The 27,878-nt window shown below is 37.7% G+C and overlaps 1 protein-coding gene and 1 long non-coding RNA gene across 4 annotated transcripts in view; one reads left to right on the forward strand and one right to left on the reverse strand.

Moving 5' to 3' along the window:
• The window catches only part of acap2b (ArfGAP with coiled-coil, ankyrin repeat and PH domains 2b), a 35,519-nt gene that overhangs the window by 3,502 nt on the left and 4,139 nt on the right, over positions 1-27,878 (reverse strand). The window contains exons 2-25 of one of the 3 annotated variants that reach the window (XM_088425299.1): positions 24,680-24,737; positions 23,056-23,175; positions 22,681-22,734; positions 21,779-21,837; positions 20,985-21,168; positions 18,697-18,741; positions 18,522-18,617; positions 15,015-15,089; positions 14,056-14,067; positions 12,627-12,683; positions 11,166-11,278; positions 10,864-10,915; positions 10,425-10,525; positions 9,606-9,711; positions 8,142-8,350; positions 7,431-7,500; positions 7,203-7,297; positions 5,847-6,049; positions 5,244-5,345; positions 4,070-4,162; positions 3,255-3,505; positions 2,816-2,925; positions 2,632-2,742; positions 1,882-1,943 (exon numbers count right to left, since the gene is read on the reverse strand). In XM_088425299.1, coding sequence (XP_088281425.1) covers positions 1,882-1,943; positions 2,632-2,742; positions 2,816-2,925; positions 3,255-3,505; positions 4,070-4,162; positions 5,244-5,345; positions 5,847-6,049; positions 7,203-7,297; positions 7,431-7,500; positions 8,142-8,350; positions 9,606-9,711; positions 10,425-10,525; positions 10,864-10,915; positions 11,166-11,278; positions 12,627-12,683; positions 14,056-14,067; positions 15,015-15,089; positions 18,522-18,617; positions 18,697-18,741; positions 20,985-21,168; positions 21,779-21,837; positions 22,681-22,734; positions 23,056-23,175; positions 24,680-24,737 — 2,438 coding nt within the window. The remainder of the gene's footprint in view (positions 1-1,881; positions 1,944-2,631; positions 2,743-2,815; positions 2,926-3,254; positions 3,506-4,069; positions 4,163-5,243; positions 5,346-5,846; positions 6,050-7,202; positions 7,298-7,430; positions 7,501-8,141; positions 8,351-9,605; positions 9,712-10,424; positions 10,526-10,863; positions 10,916-11,165; positions 11,279-12,626; positions 12,684-14,055; positions 14,068-15,014; positions 15,090-18,521; positions 18,618-18,696; positions 18,742-20,984; positions 21,169-21,778; positions 21,838-22,680; positions 22,735-23,055; positions 23,176-24,679; positions 24,738-27,878) is intronic. The other 2 variants (XM_088425301.1, XM_088425300.1) reach the window with 2 other exon arrangements.
• LOC148417039 (uncharacterized) lies at positions 26,334-27,136 on the forward strand. Its single transcript, XR_015866940.1, has 3 exons — positions 26,334-26,392; positions 26,519-26,561; positions 27,059-27,136. It is a non-coding gene; the product is annotated as an uncharacterized LOC148417039 (long non-coding RNA).

Here is a 27,878-nt window from a genome sequence, read left to right on the forward strand (position 1 = left end):
TGCCTTCTTGTGCCAAGTAAGTGATGGCAAATTTTATGCTAGTTTATTTTCCAACATTCATAACTTAAAAAAACGTACGTTAAGACCACAAATAATGTGGGGAAAAATACACTTAGAGGGCACCATCTAAACTTTTGGACTGGTACTGTATATTGAAAAACCAAGTTGCACAATTAAGACCGTCGTCAACAGAGAACCCCCTGTACATTTAAGTGGACTGTACGGGTTCACTGAGTGTTCACACGTTTGAGAAAAAGCGATTTAGAGAAAAGTAGGCCCATGTGTGAGCGAGTGAGGGCCACTCCATCATCCTCCACACCGCGCCTTTGTAATCAAAGTGCTTGTGCGCTGTTCAAATATTTGGAACTGCATGGAGCAGCAACAGCGGATTCAAATGTGGTTACGTTTTAAGAACTCAGGAACCATCAATGCAATTTGGCAGCCCCTCTTTCTAATGCCGCCATTCTTTGACCATCACAAGCAAATTACGTGTGCTGATGTGCATGAAAAAGCTAACGACATTCACCATCATTTCTTACAATTCTGGATTTCCTGGCATCACAGGATAAGCGTACACAAACCCTCCAGGCTTATAACATCTCGTTAAATTAACATTGAAACTTTGGTCCGGCAACATCAGTCCAATCTGCTTTTCTTTCTGTACAACCCCGAGCATGAAAGATTTTGGTAAGCACATTTAATGCACGTGCGAATTGTCTAAAAACAAAAGACATCAAGATTGTTGCATATCAACATCATGACGAAAAGACGCTTCATGTTTTGACATTCAACGACAAAGTGGCATTGGAAGTTTAAAAAAAGGACACACTTCACTGATTTCAAAACCACTCAAAGGAATTTGGGTGAATTCCCACATTTAGAAAAAAAAATAGGGCCCGACCAATCTGAAATTCTTTTCAAACCAATTTTTCACTTTTAACAATTAAGACATAAGGGAATTAACTCATGTAACGTATGCTTGACTTGCTAGTAGTTGAATATGTGTCAATTTTAACATGTACATGCTTTCTTATTTAATGTTGCTCTTGAAGGTAAAATGATGTAGATTTATGTGGAATAAATAATGATATTGCTGTAAATGGTAAGAGTACATAAAGTTAAAACTTTAAAACAATCGGCAAATATCAACAATATGGCTGATTGTTTTTGACTGATGTTTGACGTTGTAATCGGCCGGGCCCTAGAAATAACTCCCGAGTATAGAGCATAAGAGCACTACTTAATAAACTATAGTCGTTTGAAATAATCATGTATTCGCAAACAGACAAATTCTAGCCTAAAAACAAAGTGTGCTAGTCTAAGATTGTGGTTGAGACCTGGCAAAAATGTAATGCAGTACTTTAATATGTTAGCGATTAGACCTAATGGAAATGAGCAAGTGTGGTCCTTTTGAATTCAAAGGGAAGTTATCTGCCATTCAATATTCTAGAACAGCTTCTCACTTTGTGTCATCCGTAAATATTTCAGCACTATGTTGAGTGTCTTATATTGCAGTAGAACACTGGGGCAGGGTGTAGCATCACATTAGCGCTGCAAGCGACACTGAAGTGTCCCAGGCTCCTGTCAGCGTTGGGCTCAGATCATTTTCCACTAAACTGCAAGTGTCTTAAAAAAGATGCTTCCAGTTTGTAAGAAGCAACCGAAGGAGATTCCACTGATTAATGATGACCACAAAACTCTGTTGATAATGAGCCTCCTCAAGAAGCAGGCAGGCCCCTGTATTTTTTTTCCCCCCACAGAGCCAGATTTTTTTGTGACACCCTAGTGTAGTGCATTAGGTGTCATCCAGCTGCAGACTGATAAACTCCTGCATACACTTCCTGTACTGCATCTCAGTGGGGCTGTTGGTGTTATATTGACCTGACTGGCTGTAGGGCCCCTCGGCCTCGCGCATCTCCTCGTTCATCTTGGCCAGTCTCAGCCTGCGGAGCAAAGACAGACAACGCCAAATGACATTAGAAAGATTCTTATCAGTGATCAATAAGCCCCTTTCAGGGAGGGTAGCTTTACACATGAGAGATGATTCTGAATGGCCACTGAAATATTGTGTATACTAAGCGCCAAATAACAATTGAGATGAATATATGATCATGCAGTGACACCTTGTGGTACCTTCTCCTTTATTCATGCAGATAAATTAAAAAGCCCCATGATGGAAATTCAACTTTTTGGAGCTTTTAACCATGTTACAATGTTAATTTCTCATCCTAAACAGCCTCAAGTGATATTTGTAATACACAGGAGAAAGATGGAAAGTCCACATAGGACGGCTGGTGCAGAAACTCCAACCTCAGAATTGTGAGACACATATACTACACTAGGCTTCCGCAGAGCCCTGGAGGAGCTTCAATTATCAGATCAGATCAGCTGTTCTATAAACCTCGAAATGCAATTTACCGCTGTCAGGGTTTATTTAGTGACGATGACCAGCGGACAGTGACGCGCATCTCATTACAATGATGGAGCAGTCCGCAAAAATGTGTGCTGACTGGTTAAACAAAATTGATGAGATGTTTACAAAGACAAAGCTTGGGGACGATTTACAGACAAAAGATAACTATAGAGATATGTGTATTAGTTTTGTCCTGTACAAAACTAAATGATACTCACAATGTAACAATGTCTGCATTGGCCGCTTCCACCGCGATGGCCAGTGGTGTTTTTTCCTCAATGTCAGCAGCATTTTGATTAGCTCCTCTTTTCAAGAATAAACACACTTGCCTGAAAGACAGAAAAGTTAAATGTATACTAAACCAAAGTCTAGTTTGTGCGTCAAAAAGTGCCGATAACCAACCCTGTGCGTCCCAGCATGGTGGCATGATGTAGAGGTCCTCGACCTTGGGCGTCCTGCTGATTCACATTGGCCGCATTTTGAAGCAGAAACTCGCAGGTCACCAATGAGCCCTGGAATGAAACGTCAGTGAAACAGGCGTAAAATCAGAACAATAATAATGATGATAATAATAAATAATAATGTTTGAACTTGGCTTTGCAAAGTGTCCAAATTTCTTATTTTTCTCAAATTTCTAAGGCAATCTTTTAAGATCCATCTTGGTCTGTGCCGGTGGCTCTCTGTCTAAAAAGTAGTTTGGTTGTACTTCAGCTGCAACAAGAAGTACATTTATTTAACGTATTATAAAATGTCAGTCTAAATTTCCAACCTTCACCAAACGTATATGTATGTGCGCGTGTGTCCGATTTGAGGTGATTTTCGCCGACGAAGCTTTGCACACCCCCTGTACAGCCATGATGAGCGGTGTCCTTTTGTCATCTTCCGTGTTGACCCAGTTGACTTGGGCTCCATGGGCCAGTGCTTCAGCCATGTCAGGGAGACTGCGAGCGCATGAAGCCCAGTAGAGCTGCAGACCTGAACTGTACTCCTTGGGCTCATGGAAGACAGTCTCCTTACACGGTGATGGTGGAGGCAAGGTAGCTGGCATGGGCATGGGCATGGGCATGGGCATGGGCGGAGTCTCAGCAGCATCTTCAAAACAAAATCAAAATATATACATTCACACTTTTTGAATGATGGCTTTATAAAACATGTCCACACACTGATAAACACTTTTTCTAGTCAAGTATATTAAAACATAAACAACAGATTGGAGTCAATAAATAACACAAGATAGACAAAAACAAGTCAGCTCTCAATGCCTAAATTATATGATACACTTTCATTATAGTTAACAGAAATAAGGCAAGACTAATGAAGTCAAATTCTATTGTTTAATACAGTTTAATGCCAACATTTTCAAAAGCACTCTAAGGCAAAGGGCAGAGTAAACCCCAAATTAGTCACCAGCCAATTGCAAGGCTATTCACATTCTCAGTCATGGCAATATTCCATTTGAAGTCTTCATTTAACCTAACATGCATTCTTTCCTTACACAAGAACAGAGTGCATTTTAAATAAGGATTTGATCAAAGTTATTCATTTCAGACAAAACACGACGTTTGTATTTTTATGACATGCTAAATCACATACAAATGTTTTTGTTGTCTTTTCCTAAGTCTATGAGAAGACTGACTACATGTTTAGTTTTTTTACCTGCATCTGCCAAACTACTATTCGAGGGCGTGGAGGCCAGCATTTCCCTGCTGCCTTCAGCACTATGCTGGATTCCACTGTCTGCACTTTTGACTGCGTGGAAAGAAAAAGACCATCAGGGAGGAACATCCATGTAAAAAAAACCTTAAAACTTATGCTTAATGGCCCTTGTGATGGCCTGAGTAAGAAATTCTAATTGGGGGAAAAAAATAAAAATAAAACTTGCATTTCCTCGTTATCAAGGACACATAACAGAGAAAAATGTCAATTTAAAAATGTGTGTAGTAGTTTTTAGAAACCTAAATAATCTAAAAATATATTGTGTCATTTTATGTTCGTTTTTTTCTTTTTCAAGTTTCCTGGTTCAGTAGTTAAACGACAGGACTAAAAAATGTCATTATAGAAAAAAAACCCTTGCAATTCTTGGTTATCAGGGACACAAATAAGTGTAAATTTAAAATGAAAATTATAGTTTTTATAAGCAAAAATGTTTCCCGATGTTCAATTGTCAACAACAAACCAACATATGACAAAAATCATGCCAACCTTTGAAAAACTAACCAGAAAAGTGAGGGGTGGTTTTAGAAAAATGTGTATCTTGCTGGGAACCCTACTCAAAAATGCATTATCCCCACCCCAACAAAAAAGATTAGTGTTTTTTTTTTGTATGCATACGTACACCAAGATGGTAAGAGAAAGTTTATGAGTTGAGGTTCACTTCCAAAAATTTTAAACAAAGTCTGTGTGCCAAGTTGATACAGTGGCCATTTAAAAATTAAAGACTTGAACTTGATTCAATAAAAATGTTTGATGTTATTACTATCAATACTATTAAAAAGGTTGTGATTTTAAGTGTTAATTCTGCTGGTTAAGCTGGCCCTGCGTTATTGAGGACAGATCCCAACAAGCAGGTCTCTACATCACAACAATATGAAGGCACGGTGTATATTAATCAAGGAGAAACAGTCATATATAAGCATCATACCCTCCCTGGGGAAAAAGGACAGCAAGGAATAGTTCTCTTCACACAAATAAACACTTTATTAGTAGGGTCAGGATAAGAAGGGAGAAGGCGAAAGATGAAGGATTGTTAGGACCACAGCCTCCAATTAGCAAGAGCCAAGTGGACAAATGGGATGGAGAAGCGGGCCAAACACGAACATTGAATACTTACTGCTCCTGAGCTTGGAGGAGTTGTCAAAGTAGGAGAAGAGTGAATGAAGCTCGTCAGGACAGAAGAGAGAGTCCCGCCGGGCCTCCGAGCCACTGGCGACGGCTACGCGAGGGATGATGGAATTTGGGGAATGGGATATCGGGTAGCACGGGGTGTTGATTGAGAGGCGGGGTGGGTGGGATCGGCCATTAACGGAAGGCAGGTGGAGCAGGTATTAGTCCGGTAGCAAACAACAGCCAGGGAGAGGAGACGGCGTGTGACAGAGAAGAGAGAAGAAGAGAGATGAGAGTGAGAGAAAGAGTGAAGGCAGAAATAGTTAACAGTAGCGGCTTGGCTGACACTGGAGGAGACGTACTACAACAGGCAATGGGTGGCAAACACAGCTTGGACATATGCTGTTCACGGAGAACATACACTATGCCAAAAGGCTTGTTCACGACAGTGCCAAAAAAAACACATTAAGCGAAGGGGAATCGGACGGGCTGCGATGAGGGAAGGAAGAGTGACTCCAACATCTTGCGCTTGTGTAATCTTTGTCACCCGCATCCCTCACGTCACTCAAATAGTAAATGCTGACGTTAATATATTGAGCCCTACAAGTACCTGACTGTCCAGAAGTGTTGGAACCAGGTCGGAGTTTAGGGGTGGGCGGCGGCGGTCTCGGGGGCAGGTGCTCCGAGCTGCTGCTAAGTCTCTTCTCCTGTTTGCTGAGGGACACCACCTTGTTCCGAAGCTCCTCGTCAGACGGCCTGCGCACAAACCTGCGATCCACATATTTGGCTTTGATGTAGGCCTCGACTTCGTGCCTGGTGGGGAAAAAAGGGGGAAAAGCCAAAGTTTACCAAATGCAAAAATTTAAAGCCGGTTTACACACCCAAACATATGATCCCTCAAAACGTGTTCTATAAGTATAGGACGTTCTATAATTTCTTTTTTTGTCAGACTGATACCAGTAAGACTATTCTACCCTTGAGGAGCCACTGATACCAATAGCAAGTAGCAATACCGCTAGTTCTTTTGGGTGGAAAAATACCCTAAAAAAACAATGACACTGATCATTTTAAAGGAAGACCAATACACGATTTTCTCTTAAAACTGGGTAGTTTAAAAGATACACTTAGAACAGATACTAATTACGTACTTGACTCAACCACTGCCATCACAGTAAAAATACATTTTTGACTTTTTGAATTAACGACAGGCAGCTCAGTAAAATCTTTTCTTTGACATCTATAGCTTCCAATAGCAGTGGATGAGATAATGATGGCTTTTAAGCAAGATATGCACAAGCTATGGATAGCTTTTTTGCACAAGCTATGACTCTTAAGCCTATATTAAAACTGATTTGAAATCAGACATTTTTAAATAAATCAAGCCTCTAAACAAATATTTGCTGAATTTATTACATCAATCACAATCATAATCATCCAGAATGACTGGGATAGAAAAGATTTCATTTTGGCTAGGTTTCCCAGCCCTACCTTGAAATAAGGGCAGACAGGGGAGATTCTAGGGCCAGAGGTTTAGTCCATCCAGGCAAATTAAATTTACCCGTTTCGTAAACTTTAGCACATTTTTATGCTCCTAATAATGAAAGCGAAGCATATCACTTTTTGGTCATAGGCATCCAGTCAGTTAGCTTGAACATGCAGCTTGAAATGGGCTAGAAAGGTCTATGAGGCCAGACACATATCAGGCCAATATCGAGTATTCACCCATCCCTACTTCAATACTCTGCAAATATGCCCAGGAAGGGGGTGAATTAGTACAGTCTTGACATCTGAATACGGTAATACAATTGCATGTGTTTGTGTTTTGAGGCAATGTCCAAACATGCCTTCTCAAGTCGACAAATAGATGAGAAAGAATTAGTCAAGTGAAAACCCTGAATACAGAGTCAGGGAATTGGTACTATTACACCGTTATTACAAAAACATGTTCTGAATAATAATAATATACCTCGGGTCTCCTGGCTGTGGTTTTCTCGCTCCCAGCTCTTCTCGCCGAGCCTCATATATCTGGTTAATGACTCCATTTCCAAGTTCACACATTAGCTATGAAAGATGTGTTCAAATAGAAAAACAGGAAAGAACAAACTTCCATTCAAAACAAAAGTAGTTCATGTAAAAGAACAGTGTATGTTAGACGATTCTTGTACATTTGTTGTTAAACATGAACTCTCTTTACCTTAAGCAGTTCTGGCTCCCATGAATCCAAAGTCAGCGACCGGACCTTTGAGAAATGAACTCCCAAACTCCTACAGAGGAAGAAAAATTGACATAAAATGTGACCTCATGTTGATTGCAACCAATCAATTGCTGCTGTTGTTGGAAGGCTAACAAGGTTGATATGAGGCCTAACAACCTCTTCAATAGTTCACAGTAAAAGCATTAGTCTCACTATCTTTATCTCCAAGATATAATGTACAGTAAGCTTGAAATACTATTAATTTGCTTTATATTCATAATACGTAAATAGGTTTTCTGAAAAAAATGTATATATCTTTTGTGTCTTAACTTTTTCCTCAATCATCAAGAGCCACATACAGAACTGAACAGTATCAAAAACTCATCTCGACATTCATGAACAAAACAGAAGCATATTTAAGGCAGTTTCTCGGGAATCATTCATGTGACATGTTCACAGTTTGGACGTTGACACAGAGCCCAAGATATTTTATTTTTGTTGGTTAAAAATTCCTTTTATATACTATGTTATGAAGAGGAATGTTGTCATTTTACTTGTAAATCGTTTCGTTGCATCTTTGCACATTTAGAAAAACTACACCACAGAAAACAAAAGTGTTAGTGGCAGATATATTTAGTGTATGACGCAGGCCGCTTAAAAATAAACAGTCTTCAAAAGACTTCAAAAGGAAATTGCAGTGTTTTCATTCACCTGTGAATTCCAGAGCACTGGATACAAAGGGTAATGCCTAAATTGATGCTGGCCCAACGTGGATCTGGCTGGCCGCAGTCACAGCAACAAGCGTTGCCCGGGATGGCGATGACTTTCTGCAGGGCACTCTCTCCTTTTAGTGATCTCTCCTTAGGCTCCCCACCAGAGTCTAAGCTTCCAGTTGATGTGGAAGACTTCCTGTCCAGCTTCTGTGGCGATAACAGTAAGGTTGGTCAGTACACGAATTAACACATTATACAAATTTACACAAGCTACTAGAGATGGGATGAGAGAAATCCCGCGAGATGTCTCATGAGATTTGAGTCCAAAAGAACGGTACAAGATGAGATTTTGATGACATTTGCGGAAACATAACACGGCTAATTATAAATTTTGCAGTTTTCAAAGTTTTCTTTGAAGAGAAATTTAACACTCAAGAAAATTAACACTCTAGCTTGCAAATGTAATCTCAAGTTACAAACTCAAACGACAGGCTCATTTTTCAGCTGCAACTGAGCTAGTTTATCCAAATGCACACAGGTCATGTTAGTTTTGATGGTTGCTTGTCTTTGTCTGATTTATTTATTAAATAAGCACATCCTGTATTTCTTCTGGGCTGCTTTTATTGAACAACACATAGCAATAGTTAGAAATATATATATATATATATATATATATATATATATATATATATATATATATATATATATATATATATATATATATATATAGACAAAGTGACATCAGCCAAAAGTCATCAGTCGCAACAGCAACCATTTCAGGATATCAGCATCAAAGTATGCACTCATTTTCAGCTATTAACCTGCCTGTAAAAGTAATTCTACAACTATCAGGTGCACGCACTCGCTGCTACCTAGCAGCTAATTTGCTGAGCTAAATGCTGGCAACAGGTGCAATAAAATATCAGCGCAATTAAGTTGTCTTTTACGGCCCTGAAATATAGAAACTATTAATGTGACATGTTTTAGGGAAGAACTTAAAAATAAAACTGTCCCAAGACGTTTATGTCCATACATTATTCGGTATGGTAAGGTTTATTTTGAAGTGTTGGCTGGCTTTCTCAACTTGTTTGACTGCATGTCTTAGTGTCATGCAGAACATAACACACAGCGCATTGTCCTGTGCTTTACTTGCACTCATGGCATGACAAAAAAAAATAAAAAATCTCATGCTGTGAAGGAGAAATCTTCAAATCTCCCGAGATCTTGTCGTACGAGATCTACATGCTACTATGATGAATATCTTGTTAACTTTGAGATATGCAGATTACAAGTCAATAAAATGTGCAGCTGCTTTTATACGATCACATATTCTTAGGTCATGTTAGGTAACAAACAAAATTTCTCTGGTTTGTTGAATAGTGATGGTTTCCACCTGATGCCAACCAGATGTGGTTTACAAATGTAAATCTTCCAACCAGCCAGCCTTGTCGCGGTTGATTACCTCAGTGTCTTCTCCCTTGTCACGGAAGGCAGTGGCAATGCTGTTCTGGACTGCTTTGATCCACGCCTGCCGCAGCTTTTCAGAGTCTGCTTGCATCATGCAGCTTCTGTTGGGAGGGAAAAACAAGCATGTGTATCAACAGTGTTGACAAGGTTAGCTTGACGAAATAGCTTCGTAAACTTGACTGATAACTGGATGAAAAAGTAAAGAGTACCTAAGTTAGATTACAAGTTACTTTAATAGTTACATTTCACAGGTACCATCCACCATGCTTAGCATAGAAAGGACACCCAGCTTTGCCACTTCACTGCCATTGACGATTATAGACATCAAGGTTCCATTTTAAACTGACTTGCAGTAAATGAAATGAGTATTTATTGCATTTGTGACAGCTTAGTATACCAGCTAATTGATGAGCCTCATATGAAGCTTGTTTTTATCAATTATGTAACACTGGTACATGATTGTATACACCATGCAAGATGTTGTAAACATTCATGTCAAGTTGTTGATGCTTTATGATGCGCTCTCAATTTAAGTGTTGTTACAGCATCTGTTACATAATAATTACAAACTATTTTGAGTGCGGAAACATTTGCAGACTTTCACTTCTAAAATCACCTTTCCCAATGAAATTCATAAAAATGCAGATGTCAAAGATCCATTGTGTGAATGAATCAATAATGACGTTAAATAACAAAGATTGTTTTTATTAAAAAGTGTTTAAACATACATCGAATTAATGAATGATGATATCGGAAATGTGGCTTGTAGCAGACTGATGTATTTGTATGTATTCCATTTTGTATTTGCACTTACTTGGTGGGTGACACCACTTCAAAACAGAAGCGCCGCTCTAAATCTTCACAGTGTTTGACTGTGCAAAGCCTCAGGTCTTCCACGACCACTGTCGGGTTGTCCTGGGGCAAAATAAAAAAGCAGTGGGTCCTCCAAATTTAATGATCTTTCTTTGGCATAATAAAGCATGCGTAGTTAAAGCCAGAAAAGTAAAAGACAATGATTGGACCATGTTTCGGATGTCAGAATCCTTCAAAATGATCAGTGCTATTTATTCCTTTCCAAAATGAATTTATGAAGTTGAGAAACATAAGCCTCGAACAGTGATAGTAATTATCACTTTGGTTTTATAAGTTAACATCTACTTAATGCTGAAACATTCCGTTCTGCTCTAAAAGTAAGCACCTGACATGAAACCAGTGCGAGGTGAGATTCATGCAATAGGAGTCACATGGCATACCTTGAATTTCTTCTGGTAAACAAGCTGATTGTTTTGGATGGAGAACCAACGTCTGCAAATAGAGATCACTGCACCGTTAGCAGGGCAAATCATTTATTTGGTTTACTCTCTTTTAAAGACAATAGCAAAGTTATTTCATGTGTGTTCGGTTTACTTTTGTTTGTTTTAATTCATCTCATACTCACAGGGAAACTAAATCAATTGTCAATCGTTTGTATATCTCTTGATTTTTAAAGAAAAGTCAAAATTAAGCCTTGCCTCGTATCGCAACTCTTGCGCAATTAGAGGCAGTTGTTACCTACCTATTCCATGTCTTGAAAGCATTGCTGGCCCTCTTAAAGAGATATCCCTCCATGGCAATGCCATTATCTGCATCCACATTGTATTCCAACTTGGTGTCATCATTTGAGAAATCCTACACAGGGAGAAAAATATTAGCAAAGAAGTGATACATACAAATCAGCAAAAATTTACAAATTAAAAAAAAAAATAGTGAGACACACACCCTCTGCAAAAATTCTAGTGTAACTGACTGCTATCTAAAGCTATAAGTGAGTCTGCATTTTTCCCAGTCACAAAAGGCATATTGAGTGCAAAGTGAGCTCTCACTATAACACTGACCACAACAAGTAAAACTGTCTTGGTTTTTCAGTTGCTGCTGATGTTAATTAAGCAACTATTGGTAGAGTCTGCTGCTGTCAGACAATCTGATGTTTTGTCAAGGACCCTCCACTGGGCTCGTATGACTTCAACTACCTCGGCGATCTTTTGTTACACTGTGAGAAAACCCTTCCAGCTTCATCCACTTCTAATGACACCGAACACTAGGGTGCATGTACGTGAGTACGTGTAATCTTTGAGGACTCAGTTTACATCAAGGCCAGGTGATCTGTTAACCAATTATACGTAGCTATGGTAAGACACACTACATGGTCAAACGTAACACTCGTTTGTAAAATTCACTACAAGGAACACTTAAGTTTAACATCTGTAGAGCCCAGTCCACCTTGGAAGATTTTTTTTTTTTTTTACTACTGTTGCAGTAAATCTAGGGATAGTTTTTGCTAGGGCGGCTGAGGGAAGAGTGGCTAGTTTGTCCGCCTTACAGTCCGCTTTATAGTTCAGAGACCCAAATTCAATTCAAGCTTGCTCCAGCCTTCCTGATTGGAGTTTGCATGGAGTTTGTCTTGCTGACCATGATCCTGTGCTAATGAAATGGTAGTTTGACTGGACAATGCGGGGTTTGAACATTCTATGACAACTGGGCTTTATTTATGGGTGAACAACAAAAGGTCATCCAAATTAAGACAAAGGGTAAAAGTCCTGAACACATTCAACCTGTCATCTCTTAGGATGGGACACAATTAATCTGCCAGTGGTCCATTACGGAAGAGTAAAGTTAGACCGAATGAGGAGAAACTGCTCAATATGTTCCATGTTTAAGGAATATACACACACACACACACACACACACACACACTTATACATGCACACCACAATTGGCACCCAAAAAGTGCAACGCAGGTTCAGACTTCAATTCAGACATTGTTCCACAGTAAAAGACAAAAAGAATGAGACATTACAAAAAAACACGACGTAAAATGAAGAATTCTAAATGAATCACGAATAGCACTCTTTTAAATGAAAGGGCAGTGGTAGGTGCAATCATGTACACAAACACCGCAACACAGTTTTGGATAGTTAATGTGGCAAAAATGAATGTTGGGTTAGAAAACAAAAACCAATGCGGTGATACTACGTACGGAGGATGACCTCCAAGCACAAAAGTTTCGATGGTCTGAGTTGAATTCCGTCACCTCCTAAACATCACACAGCAAAAAGAAAAGCAATATGTACTTCTAGGCGTAATAAGATAAAGGAGTGGAAAAACAAGCTGAATGAATGACAGAAAATCATCATCATGGAAACGGGCTTACAATCAACAATGAACAGAGATGCACACAACTACATACCACAGGCTTTTACTCACCAGATACCAAACATAGTGGAACCGACTGAAAATTTTCATTTTCAACAATCCTGTCAAGTGCGTACAATTTTTTTGCAATATCCTTCCTTATAAGCTCAAAACGTCTTCTGCATCACAAGCTTCAAGTATTGCATCCTTGCATGCCCATTTTCAAAACAAATGTATGTGTGTGTCTATGTCAGCTATGTCACAGTCACTGCTACAGTGCCTCCTCCTGAGGTCTTACGCTTTGAAAGTCACCCGTATGCCTGTTTGTGTGTCTGTGTTAGAGCTTCAATATTAAAGGAGACCGTGCTAAACAGCTCAGCCATTAAAAATGTATATGCTATTGAGGTTACCAGGCACACACTCGGGTTTTCCTCACTACGAGCTGTGGAAACCTTCATGTAAGTCGCCATGCTCTTAAACTGTGCTCAGTGTGTCACTGGTGTAAAAAGCACGTAGTAGGAACGATTCAGAAAGTAAAGGATGCCTCTTCGAAGAAATATGTAAGAATGAAATGAAATTACATGGCCACATATGATTATAACATGTTAACAGGAGTCTTCTAACGCAGAGGTCTCCAAATGGGGGTACAATGACCCCTGGGGGTACATAAAGGTACTTCAGGGAGTCAGAGATTTTAACAGGGGTTTCTGCAGGTATCAGTGAATCCAATTCAATGCTTTTCAATGCCATGGACACGGATGATTTTTCTTTTCAAATTAAGAGCAAATTACTGAAATTGCAACATTTAAACATTGCGTACAAAACACGCAAAGCAATTTCACGACAAATGTTGTTCCAAAGTTGAATAAATCAGACATGAATGGCACAGCACTGCTTTAGGTCTTATAATAATGAGAGGTTACTTGTCTGAAAAAATATTTCACAAGGGGTACAACGTTAAAAAAAAGGCTGAGAATCACTGCTCTATTTATGATGCTGTTAAATGTGTATCGTAAAAGTTGGCAAAGTTACAATCATTTCAGCAAAAATTAAACTTAATTGCCTTTTAAAGGGCAACAAATTGGTGAAAATTCATTCATAACATAACTCATAAATTTTGGTGATATTCTGTGAACTCTCATGATCTAGTAAAGCCCCTTTCTTCAGAGGTTTCTAATTGCATTGCCCTTGGTCCAATTAACAAATTGTAGTCTATTGAAAGAGTTAGGGTTAGGAGTCGAAGAGGGGAAAAAAGGTGACCAAACATTGCTTACCTGTAAAGCAGCCTGAAGTAAGTAGAGGAAGAAATTGAGAAAAAGAAGATCAAACAATTTGTTAGTGAGACAGTGAGTGTTGTCACAGACAGCATTTAAAATAGTAGTAGGAGGCAGAGATGTTAAGCTGCAAACATGAACTGGCACAAGAAGAAAGAGTGGATATGCAAACAACGCAAAAAGTGAGCCAAGATTATATTAAAGGATGAAAATATGAACCCAAAAAGACACATTCTGTATCTTATTTCTGTCTACACAAAACCAAAGCAACACACTGACAGACAAATACAGGAATTAATACACTGTATTTGTAATCTCTATTATAAGGGTAAGTGTACAATATAAATAAGGCTACCACATACGAATAACCCACAACTGTTATCCTGTTTACTGTCAACATTCAATAATATCACGTTGCATGAACCTGCGAGTGGAGAACTAACTCAGTTTCCTTGAGCGTATCGTGAATGGTTCAGGGGCCATGCTAATTAAGTAGGGCATCATTCCCAATGACAAGCGATGCACCAAGTTTCTGAAAATCTTCATCCGAAAATGGGGAAAAAAATAAATAAATACGGCCTGAAAGCAGATGTTGTGATGACACATTAACCAGCAAACTTTCGGATGAGCAAGCTGGAGAAGGACAGAGGCAAAAATCTTCAACACATCCAAGAAAAGAGCACTGCTGGGCTTCCACTTTTTTCCTTGGACAACAAGCAAGCCAGAAGGAGATGTACCAAAGAAGCCCAAAAAACGTGATGCCACATGCCAATGGCATGTTGTGAAAGCCAACTTCAAAATAAAAACAAAAAAATATACAATTTCAAAATTTTAATTTCGGTGCATCTCATACTATGGGAGCAGCACATCTCATCGATGGTATAATAATTTGATTGCTTTTTTTCAAGTTTATTCTAAAATCGAATCAAATCACAGCCAGAGTTTACACAAATGTGTACCTTTTGCTGGATAGTTGAGTGTTTTTGCTCCATGTCCCGCTTCTCTTTGGCAGCATCCACCACCAGCTGGTCCAACTGCAAAGGACAACAGATTAGTCAGGAATGATAAACCACCTGGTCACAGATTTCACCAAAAAAAATGCTAAAATAAAACAGATAATGTTCTACTGCTTGACTGAAAACTGCTTGAAAGAACTGCAGTGGAAGCAGATGATTTGTATTCCTTTTACATTTCAAATAACATAAAAGTGACTCGTCAGCAAAGGAGTCGTCTTGTGAAATCAGGCGAGAAATTAATAATTCTCTTCGACCCAGCGCGTTAGTATTATATTCATAGAAAGAAACAAATGTTGTTTTTGTTGCTTATTTTTGAAACTGCATTCAATGTTTAGATCTTTCTTTGCATTGAAATTGTAAGAATGCTTTAAAATTCTTTTTTTTTCCCACAACAATAAAAATCCTTAAATTTCTTTTGTCGATGACAGCGGACTGATTATCTTTGCATTTAATTAAAATAAAACTGCTTTTGCTTTGAAAAACTTAACCAATGACTAAATATTAATTCATCTGTTTGTGCATTTTCTGTACTGGTTTGGAAGAAGGTTGTGTTTTTGAATATTGGGAATATTTAAATAATGGGATTACTTTTTTAAGACAGAATCAACTTTGGAAAAATAGAAGGAAAAACTATTTTATTTCAATAGAGAAGCGTCTTTTTAAATAACAGGACAAACCCATGATAAAATGTCACATAAAGTCAAGGTTTTTAAAAATCCGATTCATCAAATATTCAACAAATAATCAACATATTTGCAGTGCCAGAAATGACAATGTATTTTTTAAATTTATGTAGACTCTAAAGATTTCTTCCAGTGAAAATTACTTTTCTTTAATGACAGTACCCACTTTTAGAAATAAAAAGAAGATCCATTTTATTTTAAGGAGAAGCAGCTTATGAGAGTTATGCAGTAGATATCAATAATTGAAACTAAACCCACGATATAATGTCATATAATGTTGCTTTTTAGAAGGCGATATTAAACAATGGAGCTCGCTGGTATTTAAAAAAAAAAAAAAAAAAGAGAGAAAAAAAGATGTGTTCTTTTGGGAGAAGCTTTGCCTTTTGCTTTGTTTGAGCAGGAAATGGGTGGACGGCAGAGCGGCAGTATGATAGCATCAGATGGGAAATATTTTCTCGCTGTCACAACCAACAAGTCCAGTCCAGTCCTGATTGTATATCTACATACATTTTGTTCAAAATGTGGGTGAAGCTCTCCACATACTTTTCAGGGAGTGACTCTTTATGAGTAAAAAGGATTCTCATAGTAACAATTTAACAAACATCCTGACTTCTGTACAAATTATATTACTGCTTTAGCCATACTAAGACCCCAGATATATCTACCTGGCTGATTAGCCCTCCCATCCACTAAATATTAGCCATACTAATTTGATATTTGTAGTGTAATTTCCCTTCTCTTAGCCATACATTGACAACAGACCTGTTGACAGCTCCTCCACATTTCCCTGCACAGCCGCTCCACCTTCTTCAGCTTCATGATAGATGTCCTTACTGCCCACTGTTTGGATGCCGATTTTCTTCCTTGGTCAATTGTTCATTAATCTAAACTCAATGTGTACGCAGCCATCCAGATCCACTCAGTCAGCAGGCTTCATAGTTGAAATTTTCCTCTCCCAATTTTTCTCTTCTGTCCGTTGACTATTGAAGCCTCTCGTTTCCATATGTGCCTCTTCCTTCTGCGCTCATCACTATAGAAGATTACACTCCGCCTCTCACCCTGTGCTGAATGTATCAACAAAAGCGTCTATTTTCTTGATACTGTGCTCTCTCGCGGTTCCAATTTTAGCACATGAGAGCTAAAAACCGCACTTGCCTCTCCACTCCAGTTTAAGGAATGTTGTTAGAACTCTTCATAATTCACTCACAATTGACTCTTCCTACCAGACTTTTTGGTCCGCGGTTCTTTGAACAAATGTATTCCACTACTTTCTTCTTCTAACTTGTCACTCCCTCACTTTCAGAAAAAGGACATCTCAATTGGATTGTTTTCCTGGTGTAGCCTCAGAACCACCTGCAAACATTCCGTAAGACTTCAGCAAGAATCTTGGGTTCCTCCACCGCATTCTCTCAGCTGACTCGAATCTCTTGTGAGACTGACGGTGGGAAAACACATCTCAAGGCTTCTTCCTCATTCTACGGAGATCACCATCTCAGAGTCACACACAGGCTAAGGGGGAGGGCGGCTTATCATAGGATGGACACAAAGATTCCATTCACAGAAAACAATTGATTTTAAATCATTTATATGAACCTCCTATTTTTAAGAAAATGCAGTCTCTTCCCCAGACAAAATCCAAATAAACCCACGAACAGAAATGTTGTCATAATCAAACTACACATACCCGCTGCAAACATACAGTAATAATACTACTGAATACTACTAGAAAGCAAAAATGACATCACTTAGTATGGGTGTCTGATTAACAGTTAAATTATGATCAATTAATCACAGTGAACAATATTGAGAATATTCTAGTAATATAGTGAAGAAGGAAGATTTGAAAATGAAAGAGTATGTGAGCAGTCCGGTCTGATGAATGGTAATACTAACTTTAAAAAAATGTCGCAACACCACCTTTGATCAAAGTACACTGAAATGCATTGTTTGGAAGAAGGAGCTTGTTTACCACAGAAGCAGCTCAAGTTTAACCTACCACACAAATGCAAACCATGCAGCTGTGATTCCAGCAACAGCTAACAATAGCCACGAACACTAGTGTGGTGAACCACACAGAGCTCTTTTCCAAACTAAATTGAGGAACACCCCGTGTTTGAGTAAGTCTGCAAAGGCCAGGATTGATAATGTTTCATTTTCATATTATTCACTTAATACTTGGCCATTAAAAAACAAAAACAGCACCATTTCTCCTGATGGTTGAAAATAAGGTTGTAGCCAGCACTTGGGACCAGTAACAAATACAGTGGGATGTAATGGTTATAACTCCATCTGTTAAAATCTGCTCAAGTTGAAAAATTGACAAAAGAGACACTTTTTTGCTGTGGTATATCAATCTTTTGATTCGCCACATTAATACAAACGTTCTAATTTATGTACCAGTATATAAAAAAATCCCTAGTTGAGGGTTTGCCTCAGAATATTTTTGAGAGTGAGATTCAAAGGGGGATTCCATCCAATTATAATTATAGGTCTTATATAATTATTCTCTTAATTTGCTTAATATGCTCGAGAAAGCACCACTCTTGTGCAATAAGGAGTTTGACAACATACATGATAAAAGGACGAGACAATGAGATGTCAAATATAGATGGATAAATAAAGGGCCTGTCTTTTCTGCAGGAAAATATGCCAATACTGTACCTATTTTGGTAACCATTGTAAGTACAGTAAGGTTTAGCTTAGTAAGTGAAAGAACACTAATTAATATGTAGTGCATGTGAGTGTGTGCATTTCTTGTATGTTGTACCTGTCCTCCAAGCTGTTTCATTAGCGGCTGTAACTCACTGAAGAGGTCATAGCCTTGGTGGAAAAAAGTCAGGTGGGCATACATGAAGGACAGCATCTGTGGCAAGGACAGTCATTATTCACTATGCAAAATGAGCTCAGTCACTCTTGATCAAAAAGCAGTGGATGATACTTACAGATTTTAGGATTTCTGATCTTCTCTTGGACTGCAGCACGTTAATCTGAAAAAATAAATATTGAGTCATTTTAGTAATTGTCTATGTAATGTCGCCCACAAGAAAAGGATTAAAACGACAAATATTCATTTTACCGACACCAGGGGGAGCTCAGTATGAACGCGGATGATACTGGTGTCACCAACAGCTTCTAATTCTTGCCCCAGGCTGTTTAGGTTTCACTGCATACAGGTATCTGCTTTCCTCTATATGCACCAGCTCAACTTTTTCTTCCCTCAATACATTACTCATATTTTTTGTAGGGTATACAAAGTTAAGGATAACCCTATAAAATAGAGAGTGAGCCATTAGTGTGTCATGGGTTGATGCTGCAAGTCTATTCCAAACTCATCTTGATCTCTTATATAACAGCTGTGAGTGAACTGCAATTTGACAAGATTTGAGCATCCTTGATTAATTTATCGCGGCCTCACATTCAACTGCTCTAGGCACCTTTCTCTGGTGTATATTTTTAAAATCAATAAAACAAAATGACTTATGCATCTCTTACATTCATTTTTGCTTGAGTGCAAATGCAAAATTAGGGCTAAACTTCATCTTCAGGCAATATTGCCTAAATAGTGAAAGAGTTTGTAGTTTAACAGGGATTTTCTTGTAAAATTAAAAATAAAAAATAAATGCACCTAAAAAGCTCAGCATTACATACTGCTTATGTTTAGAAATCTTTAGCTCTGTGATGAGCAAAAGGACTGCATTTCAGCATTTTTGCTTTTGTGTGTTTCTTTTGTGTGTTTTTGTTAAGTGTTAAAGTGTTAATTAGAGAGTATTAGCGCCCTACCTATATGGACATTTTTTTAGACTGATGCTGATTTTTACCAGAAAAAAATAACAATTATTGATTAATTGACCGATTATGTCAAATAAATAAATTATATATATATATATATATATATATATATATATATAAACAAGGATATGGTATATATTTGTGCGTAATAAACAATGACACCTATGTTACTTAAATACAGTATATTATATAACTTTATATACATATATATACAGCTGCTGTAAATGGTTACCGTACATAAAGACAAAAAGAGTAAAACAACCACAAACTATTGGCCATTTAGACAATTATTTTTGGCTGATGTTCGAAGGACTATTATTATCCGACTATTAAACGTTCGGGCACTAGTAATTATTATTGCATGCTTCGTTTCAGGTTTATGAATGAATGCCTATTTGTAGAGAGGGCTTACTAAGCCTGTAAACATGTACATGTACTAAACATGCATATGTTTGATTAACAGAAGTCAGATATTAAAGGGGTTAACAGCATGTCACATTGCAAAATGTTATGAGACAAAGAAATGCCCCTGCAGTGTGCCAGGCTTACAACTTCTCTGTGTGCCTTTATCTTGTATGTACTAGACACTGTGCAACGTATAATCACACTAAATGCCACAAAACAGCAGAAAAGCTCAATTCCAAGTCTTGACTGTTTTCTACAATATAAATTCCAAGTCTTAATTGTTTCCCATGAGACTCATAAGCAGAACATTTTTTCTGATGTGCAAGCAGCTTACCACATAAGATTTCCAATATGCAGACAAGAAGGCCACAGAACCTATCAGAGGTAAGCTTTGTCTTCAAATGAAGAACAGTAACACCCTAGCAAACCTACTTCCCCATTTTCCTCTTTCCTCTTTTACCTTCTCCACATTTATAAATTGTATATACATATATATATATATATATATATATATACATATATATATATATATATATATATACATATATTATATATATATATATATATATATATATACATATATGTGTGTATGTGTGTGTGTGTGTGTGTGTATATCTGCACACTATATCTTGAAGCCCGATTCTTCACTAGTAACTGGACCAACTACAAATGTATAGATTTCTTTCATGTGGCAAAGTACATGATGTGTATTTAGTGTGATCAAACACATCTTGAGGTTCATTCTTTCTCGTGCCACATCAGCATGTTAAACCCTGACTCAGCAAATAAGGTTTTCAGTTTAAATCTGTGAGTGCCAGTACAGCATTTTAGAACTGCTGGTTGAGGAACTATGCAGGCCTCTATTTCTGTCCTTTGGACAGAAAAAAAAAAAACTCTTATGAGAAGGACCTTTTTGAGCTTTAAAAAGCACACGTTGAGTAATAAATGAACTGAAATGATTATTAATTGAAAGAAAAATATGAAAAACACCGGTCAATTTAAGTACCCTACGAGATTGATTGATATGGCACCCTACCTGTAAAACGTAGTCAAGGACAATATGTCGAAAGCACTTGCGCGTGGCGGTAAGGATGTTGGTAGCCTCTTCTACTTCGTGCTGCTTGTTGCGAGGAGCCTGGGCATTTTTGATCAGTGCTGCATCCTTCTCTTCACTCACTTTGTCAAATTGCTTTTTGGCTTCTTTGAACTTGCGTAGGTCACTGTTGGGTGGAGAGGTAAAAATGTTTTAAAAATATTATGATACGTGAAAGTGAAACTTGAAAAGAAGCCAAGTTATCATTGATTTTAATTTTCCAACAGTAACGCAGCACGGTTAATGATAAATGTAATTAAATTAAAATTCTACAGCCACCACTTCTCCCTTATGCTAATGAACTTGTGTCTGAGTGTCTGCAGAGAACACATTAAATATTTGTGTCTCACATTTGTTCTTTCGTGTCATTGGGCTTAGAGGGATAACGTGATATTTGAATGCAGGAACGTAATTAAGGTAAAACATACTTCCCTGCTCCATCTGTGAAGCATTGTGACTACTGATGTGGGTGTTAAGCCCTGGTGAGCCAGGGGCAAAATACAGGCTAATTCCTAAAAATCTAATTAACTAGGGTTGAACTCATACTGCATCTTCAAAGTACAAGCCCACACAGAGTGTTATATTTAAAAATAGGTCTCCATAAAAGTCACGTATGGTCAATAATTTTGCAGTCCACATCCACTCCAAAAGTATAAGTGTAAATTCTCTTTATCTCACTTGGCTTCAGAATGGATAATAATTCACAGTTTTACATATGTCTTTCTTTTAATACTCACTCTTTAACAAATGTTTGAAGCTGTGTCTTGATTGATCTCTGGGCCTGATCGAACAGTATCTGTTGAGTAAAAGAAATTACATTTGACTCACAACTGTCAAAGACAAGAACAAGAAAACATGAAAGAAAAACAGTTCTACGAAAGAATCCCAAATAGCAAGTAGTAAAATTGCATTCATTTGGCAGATGAAAGGATGCTTGGCAAGTAATGTTACTCCATTCAGATCACTGATCATGATCGGACAATTTCGGATGAAAACAAAAGGCAAACAATAGGCAAGCCTGGTTAGCATCTAAAAATGAAAATGTAATGAAGATATTAAATAATGACCATTTACTGTAGATCCACTCCAACTTATATTCAACCTTTAGTTCATATATTAATGAACACCATGCAAAGATTTCTCATGAGCACTTTCCTCTTATGGATTCTATGCAATTAGGGAACGAGAGGGGACAATATGAGCAGTGTGGTTAGGAGATGCTACCACGGTCAAACAAAGCACTGTTTGAGATCATGTGCTTAAAAAAGATCGCTGAGTGGCAACAACCACTCTTGGGAATCAGCTGATGTGACCAGAGTTTCCCCAGCAGACTCACTCTCATGTTGAACTACAGATCGGGGAGTTTGATAAAGTTAAAAAAAAAACAAAAAAAAAACAGTCCTATAGAATTGGAATATTGTTTTGAAAATATACAATTAGCTTTCAAACGCCAATTACCCATTTCTGAAATGTACTGATGTCTTACATCCCAGTTCCACTTGGGCAGTGGGAAACAATTGTTGAAGTTTTAGATGCAGCTTCAGACTGTCATACCAGATGGGTTTTGTCATCAGATGCTAGCTGTCAACAGGGAATTCAAACACTGAAAACACATCCCTTTTCACATGGATGAACATACCGTGTGATAGTTGATCATCTCCTGAAGGCTTTCTGCAAACTTTGAAAGACTGGACTGTAGAGAGAAAAGAGGAAGACAAAACGTCTGGCAAAATTAGTTAAAGACAACATAAAAAGCGCAAAAACATTGGCAACTCCGAAGCATTGTAAAAGCTTCTACCAATTGCAACCATAACATTATTACATGACTAACAGTCTATTTTCATCAACAATAAAGGGAGAAACAATGCTCTTTTTAGAGAAACAAAGGTATGCATGATTTGCAGTCTATGTACAGTGGCTACAGTTGTGCACATATGTTTACATACCTCTAAGGCCAGGATCGGCAACCTCATTTTGAAAACACAAAAGAGGTGTGACTCATATTTGTATTTACCTCGATGACCTCATCTTTGGTAGATTGCAGGGCAAGCTCCCGGATCCCGTTGACGAACTGTTTGTTGGCAGCATTGTAAGCTTTCCCGGCATCTATCATCCCGATACACAACTTCACCAACTAAAAATATAACATTAACAAAGTGGTCGTGAAAAAGGAGTATAATTTAGGAGTTTTACTATGTGGTGTCAAGTATGAGTCTAATACATTGTTAGCTTCTCAGTATAAGAAAGGAATTTGTTTCCCTTCTGAGTCACGGGGGGGACAGATTAGTTCAGGTTATGTAAACATCAACAGGGCTAAGCTATACACCATTCTCTCCCACAGAGATATCTGAAACAAAATGCAGAAAATAACTGAAAGAAACTATCAACTTCTGTACCAGTTAACAAAAAAGTGGCTTGCTGTACGCCTACTGCCTATTTGAGCAATGATGTCATAAACTGTTGTCATAGTATCTATAATTTTACGGCATTTTCTTCTGTTTTTGGGGCCCATCTATTCATTATTCTTTTTTTTTCCTTTGCTAATGCAGTTAAGGGTAGTTAAGGCAAGGCATAAGCACGGGAAGTGTAAGCAAACTCCACATGCCCAAAATTTAAATCTAGCCCTGAACATTTTCTTTAAATCCTCTGTTCCTTCTCTCAACTAGAAATACAGCACTTCTTGGAAGCTATTTCAAGGTAACTAGAGGAGACACATTTGCACATTTTATACAAGCTACAGACATAATTGCTTGTTTAATAGTTACTGGAAAATGGTTGCAGAGTCCATGGTTAAAGCAACCTTAAAGCAAACCTTGCCCAATTTACAATAGTTGGGCACATGGACACATGGATTTCTTGAGTCAGTTATGGGCCGAGGTTAAGAATAAAGAGAATAATCACCAGGGAGAAAATTTAAGTGTCCCAGGAGAATTCACGAACAATTATGGGAATGTAATTCGTTCGTATTGTCTCGTTTTAAGTGTGTTATTGCGTGGATGTGTGGCTGTTTGAAGTCTCCACCCATCAATACACACACGTATACACTTGCACAAACACGTACACATGCATACAAATGTTAGGTGACACTCCCACTCTCCAGTAGATCCTTCCTCTTTATAGCAAGAACGGAAGTGAATGCCAGACTGAGTCACAAAGGAGGAGGTGGTCGTCCCCACACAATATAAGTCCAGGAACAATTAACATGAATAGTTTTCATTTAGTAAAACAGACTGTTGCTTCGACAGCACATTGGGTTGTTACATAAGGGGATGACACAGAACTAACCTTAATATATTATAAATGTGTTATCTTATCACAATAGTGTTTATTAACTAATTCACTGCTGGCCCAGTTCAAATGAATTTCTCACTTATATAGTTGCCAATGGCAATGAATGACTTTTAACTGGTTCCACTCAGTAAAAATACATTTTTAAAGCTCAAAAGGAGTCTTTTTTTTAAATAAAGGAAACCTATATACACACAGACAGATGCAGACAGGCAGATAGATAGATATAACCTCATTTCCAATTAATTTAAGAGATTGCGTAAAATGGAAACAAAGACAGTGCAATGATTTGCAAATTATCTTCATTATCTTTGTGTTCCAGTGACAGACAATTCCTAGGTGGTACTCACTTTGTCGAGCTTTGATTCCAACTCACATACATCCCCCTCCACTTCCTCTATGGTAGCTCTGCACAAGAAAAAAATACAACAGTTGAAAAGAAACATACTGGCCAGCTAATATACAGTGGTACATTATTTGTATGCATTATTTGTACTACTCAAGGTACAGTGTAGTTTAAAACATGCAGGAGGTGAGGACTGGCCTTTCAATGAAGAAAAGCAGTGTTTAAAAGTGTGATTCAGTTCAATTGTGCAGATTAAAACAGTTGGGATTAGGAGCAACACACTTTTGTAACATCAGTGGGATACTTGCTTAAATTCCTCCAGCTATTTGTTTTTTTGTCCCTTGAATCACAACAACAACCGCCAACATTATCTGGCATCATGTCAGAGCACTAGAGGTGGTGTTTGCTAGTGCTCTGCTTTTACTAAGTGATTCTTAAATGAAGGATTCCAGTGTAGAAACGTCATCCATGTAGGTTTTAGAAAAAGTAATACAGCAAGTACAAAACACAGTAGACCATTGAAAATACTCTTCTTTCCAGATCCTACCATAAACCATAACCATACCATAGTATTGTTGAGTCAACAAAACTACTGTTTCATATAGTTCTCATGCAGTTGACGCAAACGGCTTGTGGCCATTGTCTAACCAAGGACAACATGACAATTACCTCAAAGCTTTAAGTGTGTACTGCTTACCCTGGAATGTGGGCAAAACAGCTATCATGTGTATTTAATGTGAAAAAACATGCACTGACAACACGGGAAGTGCTTGTCTGTAGACATTCCGAATCATACCGCTTTCACCTGTACAAACCTGCAATTAAGTTCATTTGTTTAAGAACTTAAAGATGTTGAGATATTAAACAGAGTAAGTTATTATGAACCAATAGATTGAACATTTGTAGATTGATGAAAAATATAAGAAGAAAACATGGATTTTTTCTTTTTAAATAAGTAATCATTAGTGGCTACGTATGGGAGATTTCTGGGAAACGTCTGTATTTACGGGAGGTATATATATATATATATATATATATATATATATATATATATATATATATATATATATATATATATATACATATTATATATATATATATATATATATATATATTATATAACCCTAACCCTCAACTTAATTTTTTTTTACCTAAAAATATTTGTGCCAACACATGGTTATCACTTCTTTTCAAAATCACATCAATAAGCTTGCATCTGTGGAGAGCCCACATGTTGCTGTGAAGAAGGCTGGCTGATGCAGGTCTTTTGGCAAATTATCTGACAACTAGCTCCAACAAAGCCAAAATAAAGTAATGGAAGATGCCACAAGATGCTACAAAACACACATGTGTAATACGTACTTTGTTCTAAAAATGACCTACATCAGACTAAGACATGATATGTGAGAATACTTTTCCATTTCATAAATGTCTTCGGTGATCCTCACAGAAAATCTCAGAGCGGCTTAGAGAATACAATTTTCTGTCTACTATGGTTTATCTTTTCTGTCAGACAAAGCAAATGTGAGAACAGACTTTGTGGTTAAAAAGCTGGGTAGTGAGGTTGAAGCAAGGCCTAGATAAAGACTGAGGTGTGGTTTGATGTCGTCTACAGCCCGATAAAGGAAAAAAGCCAGCTTTGTAAACTACATTAACAAGGAAAAGACCAATTCTGCACTCAAGGAATGTTTAGATCCCAGATCTCCACAACGGAAAGGTATTTCTCAACAGCGAAGATGGACTTTCTTAAAACAAAGATGTTATACAATAAAAAGAACAGCAAATTTCCCTACAATACAATGCAACTATGTCCTGATTGACATATTCAATTCATGTTTTGTAGCTTCCAATGATTTAAAGTGAAGCCCAAACCAGCTCAAAACCAGGTAGGTAGAAACAGACAAAAACAAATATGTATAGATTTAAACATAAAAGTGCAAAGGTTTGTAAGGTCACCAGTAAAACTGAGACATCCGCAAAGATCACGTATGGGTAGAGGCTGAAATTCCTCTGACCAACCAGTATGGAAACAGACAAGAGAATTGGATCATATCAAGAGCAACAGACATGTTTTAAGAATGCAGCACACCTCAAGAGACACCAATTGACATTCTTCTCATCATCCAAAGTGCTTCTACTATAGGTTGATGTCAGGAGGCCAACCTGCTAGTATATGCACTCTGTATGAAAAAGACTAGAAAAACAGCTTTGTTTCAAAGTATTTACTATCTACTTTTTTCTATACAAATGGCCTTCAGCATATATTTCAAGTAATCAGTGGTAAAAAGAATAATATGAATGTACTTCATCACAATGAAATATCAAAAGCTACTGCATTTCAATCAATACCACATATGTAACATCTAATATAACATCTTAACAGGTTATGTGGTCCGGAGCCATTACACGACTGGGTTGGGCCTCCAGACGTTCACTGAGGCTGGCAAGGACAATATTCACGAGTAAATACACAGTAAATAAACATGTCTTTTTTTTTATCCACTTAAATCATTATTGACCTTTTTATCATGCTGCATTTGTTGTGCATGAAACCCTTCAATGGTATTTTTTCAATTATTTCTTTAAATGTATTTCTCCAGTCACAGAAGGACTTGTTCCTCACCCTTATTAGAATGTGGTAGTTTGTTGTACATTGTGAATGCGGATCATGGACAGGAACTTCACAGAATTAGTGAAGGGGCCTTTGGCAATTAAAAAAAAAAAAAAAACAATACTTCAAACTAGGTTATTGTGGAAATAAATGGGAGAATGGGGTGAGCTCAAAGCTGTGACGGAGATCCTGTAATTGTTTGAAAGTGGAGCAGCAGTTCTTTGGAGAGTGTCCTGCTGTTTAAGAACACCAAAGAGGGGGGCTTTAACAACATCAACAAAATGAAATCAGTATTCAAAGATAAACATTTAAAAATGTTGCTGGGAAATTATTCTTGCTCCTAAAAGGCTAATTGACAATTAGAGCAGCATGATGAAATGTAGGCTCATTTTTATACGTTGACACTAGCATGAAACCTGTCAGTCCCCAATGCTAATCGCCATTACAAATGCCAATTAAAATGTAATGGCCTGGAACTTAATTAAATCACATATGAGGGCCAGCATGCTAACAAGCACACAGCTTGCTTCCCAAGAGACGCTCATTTATGGCAATATGAGCGCTGCTCACCATGTGCAGGTTCAGTGCCTGT

Source organism: Hippichthys cyanospilos, chromosome 10, assembly GCF_059441005.1.
Source record: "Hippichthys cyanospilos isolate Australia breed blue-spotted pipefish chromosome 10, RoL_Hcya_1.0, whole genome shotgun sequence".
NCBI lineage: Eukaryota > Metazoa > Chordata > Actinopteri > Syngnathiformes > Syngnathidae > Hippichthys > Hippichthys cyanospilos.